Raw genomic sequence first — 14,130 nt, forward strand, 5'->3', positions numbered from 1 at the left:
TATTTATATACTTATAAATTAATTTTAGAGCCTTAAAAGCATTACTAATATAATGAATAAGCACTGACATAAATAATAATCGTAATAAAATATCTGGTTTTAAAAAGTTACCAGTATTAGTAATGACAATTTGTTTATCACTAGGGAAATATCAACGACCCAAACACTACCACAGAAAGCAATTATTGGCTACATTAAGTATTAAGGGTGAAATTCTGTGCTGTGCCGCTAAGAGGTGCAGCATAGAACTTACAACCCAGAGGAAGAAAGGTGTGCCCTTTTGATGCTGGGCTGCTCCAGGGACTGGAAGTCCCAGACATAATTTAGGCTCTCTCTACACAGCAATCAGGAGTTGTGATTGCAGTATGTATAGCCATAACTGAGCTAGCTTTGATCTAGCTAGTTCAAATAAGAATGGTAGCATGGGCAGTGGCATGGGCTAGCTGCTTGAGTACGTACCAGCAAGGCTACACTGCCACCTGTACTGCCACAGCTGCATCACTATGCTTATTAGGGCTACCTAAATCAAAGCTACTCTGGGTATGCATACATGTGTTGCAGTTACACCTCTGATCGCCAGGTAGCCATACCCTGAATTATTGAAGCATTCCTGGGTGGTTCTATTGGTTGTAGCACTGTGTACTGCGACCCCACTCACACCACAATGCCCTGTACTCACTCCCAGCATGCCTCTTCCCTCCCAGAAGAGGCATGCTGGGAGTGAGTACAGGGCTTGCACTGAGGGAATGCTCCCTCTGCAGGACAAAGGTCTTCTTCCACAGGAATGTTTGGTCCCTTTACTTGTCTTAAAGGGCCCAGGACAGGGGTGAGGATCTCATCCCAAGAGCCTGATTCACCAGTGAAGTCCATGGGCCATATTTGATAAGATCTCACACATGTGAAGAGCTACACACAAGTTATTTGTAGTGCACAACTACTATTGGTCCTAAAGCCCCCCATGAACTATGTTCCGTATTCTTGAGCACCATCTAGTTAACCTTATCTATTAATTATTTACATAGACATCTTTCATCTACAGAGCACTCCTGTAACAATATTCACCTAGGTTTGACACTGGCCTCTGCTTACATACACCCAAGTTGAGAGTCCATAGCTGAGAAAAGTTTACCAGGAATTGTACTGTAGTGCCACAAGTCTCCACAACCTCCCTCCACTAGGGGTCTACAGTCAGCCAGTGTAGTGCCAAAAGTTGATGCTGCTGAACAGTGAGAGGCATGGTGAATGCAGCAGGGCTGGCTGGGGAATGTGCTGATTCAATACATCTAAGGTGCAGACTTCATCATCAGGGTTCCTAACAATTGCATTTTGTGTCTCTCAAACAAATGTATGACAATATTTTGAGTATCTGAATTCTAGACAAATTCAATTTTGAATTTACTATTTAAAAAGTAATTAGCAGATTAGCATTAGATTTAAAATATTGACTTCCAGACTGCAGCCACTTCAGTGGTAACTGAGGTCTTACAGTGGCTGATGCTTTATTCTTCTCAGCCACTCATTACACACAGATAAACAACCAAGAAGAATCACACAGTGTGAAAGACTCCATAAATCCGTGGAGATAAGCAATAAAGGTCTTGCAGCAAATCCTGGTCATGTCAACTGCACATAAAGCATATCTGATTATTCTTATCTAGTCCTCCTTTTAAACCCTGTTACATTCTGCAGGGCAACCTACAGCAACAAAGATAAAAGCTTGCTAAAAATCCCTACAGATCCCTCATTGGTCCCTCTGGCCAGGAACAATGCACTGAAACTGTATGCACAGCACTAAACAGGGCCCAATTTTCAAACTTCTGTGCATAAAGGCCTGACATTTAGTCGGCAGGATTACTCTTCAACCTGAGTAGAGGGCTCCACAATATGGCCATATGTTTGGGTGTCCCAGTTCTTCATTTGGTGCTTTAAATCACAAATACTTATTATTTATTCATTTATTTATATTATTAGACCATGTAGGAGCCCTAGTCCTGGACCAGGAACTAAGCACTGTACAAACACAGAGCAAAAGAGCTTACCCAGCGCACGCTAAGTAGAAGACAAAAGGCAACAGATGGATACAGGCAGATTGACAGGAGAATACAAGGAAACAGTCAGAAAATACTCATGATTTAAACACTTAACGTCAACATCCAGGTTTGAAACTGAGCTAAAAAGGTTCTGTACTTAAGTGAACTACGCTATCTAGAGTATAATTGAAATACTGACTGAAGTAAAATTGAGATGAAGGAAATTCACCATAATTTCATTCCAACTTATATTGTTGGTCCTAAAATATTTACCTCCTACCTAGACTTTGGTCACAGGACTAAGTCCACCAGTATTTGGACAAGAAAATGTATACACAGTTGCATTAAGAAGCCATGTTAGCTCCAGCAATATTTATTGGGGTAACTCTGCATTCAAGCTGCACATGGTGTACCTTAAATAGAGGTGTTAAAATACCAAATAAAATGTCCAAGTCTGTCACGTCTGGAGCTTTTATAAATTGTTTAGACTGGGAATAATTTGGGTTTTGTACATCATTCTTTTCAGATCATGTAGAAAAGAGAAAAATAAGGTGGGAGAAGAAGAACAATGAAGCATAGTCAGTTTGAAGTTGTTTCATGGAAAGGCATATTCTGGATCATTACCTCCCTAATCAACAATTTCCCTATTCCTCCGTAACTTGCAAGTCCACTAGTTACCTTTCCTCTCTCTGGGTGGTATTTTGAGGTTACACATACTACTCAATAATCATATTAAAAATCACTTCAAAAGGGAATTCCAGTACAGCTTGCCAGATATGTACATACTATGAGTAATTTTCACTTGGACTGTAGCTCCCTAATCACCTCTGTGTTAAAAAAAAAAAAATACTACAGTATACTGACAGCAAACCTTTCCCCTGTGAACAGAAGGCTTTGAGTAATAAAATCTGCCAACTACCTAGCAGAGTATTTAGATTACCACACCTTAGTGACCATCTTTCCCACTCTCCCCTCTTCCACCCTCGCCACAACTCCAGAAAAATAACATCTCTCTTTCAGCTTCTTCCCTCATTTTCCCACACACCACGCAACCCAGACCTCACCTTCAGCTCTCCAGAGGCTACTTTGGAAGCCAGTTCGATGACACAGCCAACAGCCATGCGTGCAGCGCCGGACGAATGCAGCTCATTCCAAATGGTGTCACTGTCCACCTGAGCAAACAGTCGGCAGAGAAGGGGGGGGGAAGAGAGAGAGAGAGTATAAGAGAAAACAAATCAGTGAGGGAGGGCTGGCAGGGTGACAGCCAATGTACAATAACATTAGTCTTCCGCCTTGGCCAGCTGAAAAGGCCTTCTGGACATGGCTTTGCTTATACTTTTTCTCTACACTGACTTCTCCAATGGAAACACATTCCTGTCATGCCTCACTGCCATTCCCTGTTTAGATTTCTCATTACAAACAGCATTACATAGGCCGGATCTGGCCTAGTTACAGGCCCGTTAGATACCAGGCCCCAGTAGTAGATACAATATATGTTGAGGGCCCTTAGTTATACATGAAAATGAGTTTTGCAAGTGCCAGGACAAAGAATTTAAAATAAATTTGTGACTACAGGCATTAGGAAAGCAAAAGCTTGTGTTATTAAGAAATCAGTAGCACATATTGTACACAAGATGACAGCTACAGTTTATATTCCTTAAATAAATGGAAGGAATATTTTAGATTTACTGAGAACACTTGGTAAAGCAATTTAAAAATTAGAAAAACTAAAATAATAAATCAGATAAAGAGATACATCCTCAGGATAATCCCACATTTTTACAATCCCAATCCTATTTTCTATATGCTACTTTGCTAGGATTTGGCTAGTGGAAAATAGAAATCTAATCAAATCGTTTGTTAGATTTCTGAATGCAAACTATACATTTATGATTCATTTGATTCATGCTTGAGATAGGAGCAAAATAAAGAAGAAATACAATGTGAAAAATTAATCTCTGGTGTAATTCCACTGAATTTGATGCAGTTATATCAGGGATGAATTCGGTCCAGTATGTTTTAGCTACTAACATTTAATTAAAGATAAACAGGATTGCTGACTCTTCAAATTATTTTCTATCATACGTATTAAATGAGAGCCTGCCAGCTATTAAAAAAATAAGGGAATACAGCAGAGATGAGACAGCATAGATTAAGAACTTCAGTAAATATGTTCAAAAAGTTATGCTTATTCAATACTTCTGTTTTCAATAATCCAGTAAATGTGCTTGCATAAAGTAATTAATGCAAAGGAGAATGAAAACTAATGAATGAAAATAGTGAAGGGTTGCATTTACATTGTCTGATTTCATACCAAGCAGACACTTTAGTATGAAATACTTGAATCTGGCAAATATGCAGCCTTCTTTGATGCTTTATAGGAAGTACCTTTAAATGGGAAAAATATCACACAAGTCCATTATGAAAAGAAAAAGCTTTAGAAATACCGATTCTAGGTGGAAGATCCTATTTTTAAAGTTTCCAAAAACACTGAGACATGTTTTTAATTTGAACTTCTGTTGTTAATTTCTCGAAAACTAAATCAGGTAATTGAAAATAGATGCAACTGTTACTTGACTCTGGAATTTCTGAGGAATTCTCTGGCTAGTCAGTGGAAATAGAAAGAAGTTTGATCTTCTATACACCTGTCAAATGTCTTCACCATTGATGTTACATTGCTATTAAATTTCAAGCTATCATAATGATCTCATTTTTCAGTGTATTGCACCTGATTCCTCTTTCTCTTTCACCAGTTTACACTGGTGAAACACAGCTGACTTCAACTGGATTAGTCCACATTCTCATCAGTGTAAGAGGAGAATCAGGCCCTTTGAATAAGACTGGCATTTGCTTGTCAAGCTGAGTATAATGAAGATATTTTGTATTTTCATCTGAGGATGTCATAGTGCTGTAGAAACATGAATTAAGCCTCACAACACAAGTAATGATTTATTATGCTTCTCTTACAGATGGGTAATATTAATTTTTAAGGAATTAAGCAGCTTTTCCAAGGATACACAGTAAGTCAATGGGTAGATCGTGGAATAAAACCAACAAGCATTAAGTCCCGAAGCTTTGGCCATTAGACAACACTCCTGCGGCCTTTGTCTCTAATGCTTCATATGAAGCAGGTGTCATTAAAATCTATTTTAAGTCTAAAAGTCAAAAAAATAGAAGGTATTTGTTAAACACAATAGAGTAGGATAAACACTGTATTCAATTTGAATGCTTATTCATAGAAGGGCTAAAAGGGAGCATTTTCCTACCATGTGCATGGCTAGCAAATGAAGGTTAAAAACCAAAGCAGTGGTTGATGAAAATGATTCAACTGCAGTTCAACGTGCCAAGGTACAAGCAGGCAGGGAGCCTGCAGCCTTGGAAGGGCTATGATTCATTTCCAGAATTGCTTGTTGAGTCTAAAATTGTAACCACAGTTTGTGAATGTATCCGCCCTTCAAAATGGTTGTCTCCTCTAGAACAAGAATAAGGGATTGCTAGCAGCTGAACACTGTCCCTGTTGCCCAGACTATTTATTGTGTTAACTATTTTCTGTGTTCTGCTGTAGATGAGGAGAATGAATTGGAACAAGGCCCAATATTTACCACTGGAAATTTCCCTATTCCCATGAGAGCCTAATTTTAACGGGACTTGAGATAACAGTGGAGAATTGGAAAACAAAACAGCATGTCTCAAGGTATTTTCAAATATGACTAACAGAGTATATGGGAAATTCAGCACTTTAACTGATGAATTGGGGATGGCACATATCATGCATTTGGATCTCCCAATGCAGCAGGCGCACACTTCCAGCTGCAGAAGTGTGTGTGCTACAAGAAGGATACAAGAAAATTAACACACACACACACACACACACACAAGGAATGATCAATATGGGGAGATACAGCATTACATTTTACCCCTTAAAAATTAAATTCTGGAGTCCACACTCCTGCAAATCTCTATTGAACTCCATGGGAGATTTCCCTGAGAAACAACTAAAGAAGATATTGGCATATAAAATTTAACTCCCAATGTCAGTAATGGAAAAGATCTGTTAGCTAATCTAGTTCATCCCTCTGCCAGTGCAGAATTGTTTCTCTCCATATTTTTACTAGTTTTAAATACTAGTTTCAAATATCTCAGTTGCTTGGGCCTGAGACATTTTCTTAGAGGCTATTTACTCAATAGTTTATTCAGCAGCATGCTATTGAACTACCACTGTATAAAAAGGCAAACATGTTAAAGTTATGTCTGTTAGCTTTTGTGGACGTCACTCTTTAACTGCAATACACTGGGCTGTAAAAGAAAGCAGAATATAGCCCTGTGTATCTTCTTGATTGTGCACTATGGGCCAAATTCAGAGGTGTCATAAATGGGCAGGACTCAGCAACAACCTAGTGTCTGAATGTAAATTTATGTGTGTTACTATTGTAAGAAATGGGAGAGGAAGGAGAAAGTTGTAGTAGAAAAAGTAGCCAGGATGTAGGAGGGTGGGAAGCTTCTTTTTTCTTTTGTGCACCTTTTGTTTCTTTTTCTTGTTCCAACCCCACTCTTCTGCATGTATAAATGCCACCTACATAGACTCACACCAATGTACTGAGAGGTAACTTATACCACCATTTAAGTCTCTTCTGAATGTATCAGTCTGAAAGAAGTATTTGAGGAGAAACAATTCTGACTAAATTGAAGGGCAATGTTTACAATTATTTTGACTCTACAAATAAATGATTATTTATTAGATAGGAAACTGCTCCTGAGAAAATGTCTCACATGCAATCCCCTGAAACATTTAAAACTACACAAATGATGTTTAATTTAACTATTTTACTGGGTGTTCCCCAGTGAAACGTGAAGACAACCAGCATTAAAAGTCCAGTCAGGTATACAAGACCAATTTTTGTTTGCATTACTTGTACAAGATCAATACAGCAGGACAACTTATATGAATAAGTAGAGTAGGATTTGACTCTTTGTGTAGTCCATCATTACTTCCTGCCTACCTCAGGTCCGCCTCATGGAGGAACTATATACTTAATGCATAACACTCTTGCTAAAGATGTCATAGTTTCTGAATCATTGCTTTATGGAAAAGTCCTATAGAATTTAATAGTGAGTGATGCCTTTTCCATAGGTGTTTTGGACCATCCTATAGAACTTAATAGAAAATTTTATCCCTGTTAGATATGCCTACAGAATGATTTAAATAAAACCCTGTATTAAATTTAGCATTTTATGCTAAGTTCAATTGGTTTCTAGCACAGGATCCTTTTACTTTAATCCCTATTAAATTGTTGTTCTTTTTCCATGAGGAACATATGCTTCGGATGTTTTGAAAATTAACCTAGAGCATTTAGTATCTTGATAGAATAAAATATACATAACATAAAACTAAAAGGGGTTTTAATAGGATTTTGAAAGCACCAAAACTTCAGTATTAAAATATAACTATACTCAGTGTTTTGGCATCCATGTTCTTATCATTTATGCAGCCCTTCAAAGAATAAGAATCATCTGTGATAATGCTGTGAGCCAGAAAACACAACTCCAATCGCAAGAGTAAAGTTTTTAAGACCCATATGAATTAATTTCATTCAGAGTTTTCTGAATGAACACTGTACGTTGCAGGCTCTTTCAAGCACATGTATCATAGCTCAACCATTGGTATGTATAGCAACACTAATACTCTGCAAATGATAGAAATTAAACTACTTATTCTTGAAGTGGATGTGGCGATATTAAAAAGGAAGAGAGAATGACTTAAATAAAGAGCATTTATACTGTCTAAAAGCATCTAATGTTTCAAGTGTTGGGTGCAGAAATGCTATATCTTATACTACCAAAAGGAACTTGATAGGAATGTATTTCTTATGATCAATTTATATCTGATATCTTGAGGCCTAACAATGAAAACCTTAACATCCCAAAAGCAAGCAAACAAACAAAAAACCTCCAGCAACACATAATGGTCGAGTTTATAGGGTACTTGTTACAACAGCAAGACCGGGACATTCTGTGTTAGGTTGGATTGGTTAGTAGCTGAAAATTGCTGTTACCACTATAAATTACTGCCAGATGCACTGTGTGGGGGGAGGTGGAGCAGAGAGGGAAGATACATATGAGTGGGGGGGACTGTTTATGTTAATGGCTTTTTTAATAACAAAAACCTGAAATACTATATGCCTAATACTGTAAATATATGCTCATATTTTGGTGGCCTGGATCCTATCTGAGGGATGGGGAAAGTGATGAAAAAATTCTAAAAACGATTAAACATTTTTCTTGCAACTTTTCTTTCTTCTCTCTCTCTCCCCCATCCATATCCCAGCCCCCACCATTGACCTCTATTCCAAACTCTCTCCCACCTTAAGAAGGGCCCTTTCTACATCCTGGCACCAACTTTACTCTGTGGGCATTTGGGATCCAGATTTTCCAATCATAATATAACAATACAAGTGTGTCATTTCCAGTGATCAGAGAGAGAGAGACAGACAGGCAGGCAGGCAGAATGTTCTACACCTTATCCTCTTCTCTGAAACTAAGCTCAATCTCAAATTCACATATAGCAATAACTGGGAAATAATACAAGACAAAGGCAATGATCAGGGCCATTCTTTAGGTCCCACACTTACAAGATCTGTAGGTTCTTCTGATTCATCAAACAGGGTCAGAGTTGGAGGGGCACAACTGCCACTGAATATTATCCTTTAAAAATCAGAGTGCATCCAACTCAAATTTTAAGCCAGGGAAGCTTGACTCCACTATAGCATTAGCTTGAATTATCTACACTCGAATTAACAGCTCTTAAATTAGCCTCGCTCTAAAGAGAGCAGTCACACTACAAAAACAACACTCAAGCCGCTCAGAGTGATGGTAGTAGCAGTTTGGAGTAACTGAGTCCCCACTGAATTAGTAGGTCCTGCATCAGCAACATTTGAGCTTGAACCCACACCCCCTGACAGGCCAGCTAGCTTGAGTTTAAAGCCACTTAACTGGAGCTATTTGTGTGTGCACAGGAGTCAGGTTAGGAGTAACATTTGAGTTACACCTTGAGCTAAAACTGCAAGGAAGGCAAGCTCTAGATCTCAAATGCAAAGGGCTAGAATATCTGCTTGGTACCCTCTGACTCCTAATGCATCTCTCTCTCACACACACACACACACACACACACACACACACACACACACACTTTGAATTAAAATTTATGCAGTTCCCCCAGTAGGATCTTGTGACTTCCATCCAAAGGCCAAATATAAGTAGACGTAATAATACACTAAATCTCTCATCCTATGAGTGATTCACTGTATAATAACTGCCATTAAAAAATCAAAATTTGCCAAGTGTTATCAAACAGTACTATCAGAGTTACTGCATATATTCCCTATTCTAAATATAGTAGGAAAATGTGGTATCTTATATGCCGGTCGGTGGGAACTGTTGGCAAAATATGACCTTTTAATGGCAGTTACTATATATTATATGCACAGTATCTTGGGCAAAAGCAAAAAAGGGTAATTGTGGTTCAAAAGTAATAGCTCTTTGGAGCAATTTAAAGGGACTTCCCTCTCATTCATTGAGCCAGTAGGAGTTGTGCTAAAATATTCTCAGATAGAAGTTGTACCAACATACATTTCAGGGGAAATCGGTAGCTTAACACACACTCTGGAGAACCTATTGCATTGATTGTATGTTGTGATCAGACACAGTAAATATAAAGATGGAATGCAATAGAGTAATATTAACTAGCTAAGTTATTGGCCTTCATAGAATGGACCAACAGAAAACTGTAAGAAATACACTCGAAATCACAGCTTTCCCATGTGACCTTGTGATCCACAAGCATTTGTATATTGCTAACTGAATTTATGTGCCTTAGCAGGTATAAAAGTTTTCAGAGTCTCACACTCTGCCACTTGTGCCAGCACAAACATGTTTCCTTCACTGTTTTTTGTTACTGGCAAGTAAGTAGTAACTGAATATTTTCCTGAAGCATTACAGCCTCTAAAACTTGTGTGTGGCATTTTGATATGACTGCCAGCAACGAGCCTGTCATCATTGGAATGAGCTAGTGCCAAAGAGTGTTAATGCACTAGCCTGCAACAGTGTGCCCAGTGCTACACTCCAGCTGCCATGCTAATAGTTCACGTCTCCGATCCATATGGAATCACTGGTCACAGTGATCATTCATCACATCCATGATTTCACTAGGAATCAAAAGATCCTCTGTCTTGCTTCTCTGCTTCTGTTTCATCTCACCATGACTAAAGAAGCTAAGGTGTGTACATCATAACCTAGAAACGATACTTAATAAATGGCCTGTCAACCATGTCTCTCAATAGTGAACAAAGGAGATAAAGTATGTGTGCCTGGCCTAGTGTTTCCTTCATAAATTTAATTTATCTGAAATGTGTGAGTAGGATACTTTAGAAAGAATATATTCCAACATTGGCATACTGAGCTTCTTATAATTACTTATAAAACTGCAGCAGTTAACTAAGATTTTGCTTTGCTAATGGCTTCACTAACTAGTTTCCCTGATAAACGAGTACTCAGAATAGCAGCTATTCAGGAATGTACTTGTACTTCCAGTGTGATATATAGGGAAATAATAAACGTTATGCAACCTTTTGAATCTGAGCTGGGTAAATACCTCAAAATATTTTCAGTTACTTAAAAAAAACAACCCAACAACCTGAATTCACCTGTGTTCGCTCCCCATTTGTGTTTGCTCCCTGATAATATTCTAGTAAATGAGTTTACTGGCTGGAAAGTTCACAGAAACAGCAAATTTTAAGAAGATTTTGGAAAATGTTTGCGTTGTTGTAATAGCTGTGTCAGTCCCAGGATATGAGAGAGACAAGGTGAGTGAGATAAAATCTTTTATTGGACCAACCTCTGTTTGTGAAAGAGACAAGCTTTTGAGCTTACACAGAGCTCTTCTTCAGGTATAGAGTATTCTCTATTGGAGAATATTGCCAGAGAGTGAATTTTGAATTTAGAAAGGCAACTATTTGACAAGAAATGTAAATATAATGGTATGTCTACACTGAAGTCTGAGGTGTGAACACAGCACCTCTAGAGGTAACTGAGCTAGCTTTGATCTAACGAGCTTGAATAACAACAGCAGTGAAGCCACTGCAGCACTGCCCAGGACTCTAGGTATGTATTCAAGTGCCTAGTCCATGCTGCCACCTGTTCTGTCTTGGTTTCACTGCTGTTATCATTTGAGCTAGCTAGATCAAAACAAGTTAGCAAAGTCACACCTCTGATTGCAGTGGAGACATACCGTAAGAGTTCGGTATATATATTTGGAGCTAAGCCGCTGCAAACAAGGAACAGAAAAAATGCCATGTTACCTATGCGTCCACTAATCAAGACTTCTAAAGTTTGGAATAATAAATACAAATAATTAACTACTCATAAATGATCTACAGACCAAAATTTATTTAGAGAAAATATTCCTGCTGAAGAAAAAAAAAAGAATGTCAAGGGCCCTATTTTGCCCCGTTACATTGGTGATTGGGCTCAAAGTTTCATTGTGAATTCAACTTCTGAGCCATAAATACCTTAAGAAGCAAGTTTATAACAGCAGCACTAATAGATCTTTAAAAGTGAATTGGAAAACATTTCATTTTTTTAATTTTAAATGATCATCTCTGGCTTTCAAATCACTAACAAAAATGTATCGATATAAATGCAATAAAAGTATTAAAATAATGATATCTTTAAAAGAAGTATCTGAACTTAATTACCCTCCTTAAATTCTTGCAAAGATTCAAGTTCAGGGTTCTGTGTTTCTCATGCAGCAGCTGAAGATATTACAAACACCTAACAAAAACACAAATTCTTGAACCCAAGTTTGGATGGATATAATAGTAATGCTAGGATCATTTCTTTTGGGGAAAGGATAGGGTGGATTAGAATTTATTTTTAGAAAAAAAGATCATAAATAATACATCTAGGCACAGACTAAAGTCTCAGATATGTGGCACATATCACCAGATGCTTGTAAAAAAAGTTACTGCACTTGCAGACCTGGCCCTGAGTATTCTATTAATTTAACTCTATGTTTGCTTCAGTTTTCAATGTATTGGTGTGCAAAAATCCATATGCAATTGCCTCCCTGTATTTGATGATGCAGTTCCTATGACTTCATGTGCAAATTAATTACTAAAGGTTTATTAAGCCATTTGTGCATGCAATCACAGTAACTGCAGATACTTACATGTAGAATCAGGCCTCCTCTTTGAAAAGTTTGACCTCTTACTACAGGGTTCATTTTTCTGTTGCATCATGTTTCAGCCCTCTTCTTGGATGTAGATATTCTTTCTATTAGGAGTCACCATGGAGCTATTATGGAGCCTTAGTATTTACTATGATAAAAATTACATGAAAAATACAAAAAAGTTCTTGTGCCAATTTTGGAGGCTAAATTTGATCACTGAAGCATGTCACAGTGGAATTTTAAAGTACAAATGCAGAAAGCTAAGGAGTTTCTATCAAAATCTCATATGCGTGTGTGTGTAAGCTTGTTTGGGGGCCATGAACATGTGTGTATTTGTGCGTGCATGTTTGTCAACCGAATGTAATGTAGTATAAAATTATTTATAATTAACTTACGTGTATAATGTTCAATATCACCCTTATAAATAAAGAGGGTTCTCTGTTTTACATAATACTACTCTATACTTTGCAAGCTTTGGGAATACTAGATATTTTTGCGGAAGCCACAAAATGAAATAACATCCTCAAGGGATTGAATTTGTGACACTTTATCAGCTTCACAATAATACTTTGTGTTCCACATGATGTTTGGTGTTTTATAATTTGAGTTGTCTTAATACCTCTGAAATAGTGAATGCAATTAAGAAAGAGCTTCATTATTAAAAATGAGGCAAAATAGATCTAAAGGGACAGATTCTTTGTTTTACCAAGATTACATCAGGCAAAAAAGTTGTGTTGGAAAGTGTTACACCTCCTCAGTTTTCTGTCCAGTCCCCAGTCAGAGGTCTGCACAAGATTGAACAACTTGAAGCTCTTCTAACTTTTACCCATTAGCAACAAAGCCAAGGGACTATCTGCTAGTTAAACAACACATGATATCTCTCACTACCCCCAGCATGACTTTGTGCTGGGAGCTGTGTGTGGGGAAGGGGGATGACATAGGATTGTTACAGAGGGAGAAGAATGGAACAGAGTATCTGCCCTTAAATCTGTATAGACTGGTGAATTGTGCTGTGGGCAAGGCACTGCCGGTACAGCCTCAGCACAATCCATTCAAAGGGGAAGAGAAACAGTTGTGAGATCCCAGACTCAACAAATTTGGTATATGTCCACAGGTTTGTCAAATGGCTGCTTCAGGACATGAAAAATATCAACTGTGACAAAGTTCCTCCTCTATCTTGGTGGGTCCTGTGCTTATTGGTGGATTTTCTTGCCTCAGAGATTCACCATGTGGGTTGGGGAACAGCCCAGAGACCTTCCCCTCTGGAAGAACCCACAGTCCAGGTCAATTGGGAGGTTTGGGGGGAACCCGGGCCCGCCCTCTACTCCGGGTTCCAGCCCAGGGCCCTGTGGACTGCAGCTGTCTATAGTGCCTCCTGTAACTGCTGCATGACAGCTACAACTCCCTGGACTACTTCCCCATAGCCTCCTCCAAACACCTTCCTTATCCAGGACCTTCCTTCTGGTGTCTGATAACGCTTGTGCTCCTCAGTCCTCCAGCAGCACACCCTCTCACTCTCAGCTCCTTGCGCCTCTTGTTCCCAGCTCCTCACACTCGCACCACAGACTGAAGTGAGCTCCTTTTAAAACCCAGGTGCCCTGATTAGCCTGCCTTAATTGATTCTGGCAGCTTCTTCTTAATTGGCTCCAGGTGTCCTAATTAGCCTGCCTTAACTGGTTCTAGCAGGTTCCTGATTACTCTAGTGCAGCCTCTGCTCTGGTCACTCAGGGAACAGAAAACTACTCATCCAGTGACCAGTATATTTGCCTTCTACCAGACTCCTGTACCCCACTGGTCTGGGTCTGTCACATATCCCTCCCCCCTGCTCAATGCCAAGGGGTTGGGCAGCTTGGGACGCCAGACAGTGCACACGTGACA

General features: G+C 38.7%; 1 protein-coding gene across 1 annotated transcript in view; it reads right to left on the reverse strand.

The window, feature by feature from the left end:
- Window positions 1-14,130, reverse strand: part of HDAC9 (histone deacetylase 9) — a 641,420-nt gene that overhangs the window by 130,583 nt on the left and 496,707 nt on the right. Inside the window, exon 18 of the mRNA XM_054020255.1 lies at window positions 3,095-3,202. Within this exon, the coding sequence (XP_053876230.1) occupies window positions 3,095-3,202 (108 nt within the window). The remainder of the gene's footprint in view (window positions 1-3,094; window positions 3,203-14,130) is intronic.

Source organism: Malaclemys terrapin, chromosome 2 (genome assembly GCF_027887155.1).
Source record: "Malaclemys terrapin pileata isolate rMalTer1 chromosome 2, rMalTer1.hap1, whole genome shotgun sequence".
NCBI lineage: Eukaryota > Metazoa > Chordata > Testudines > Emydidae > Malaclemys > Malaclemys terrapin.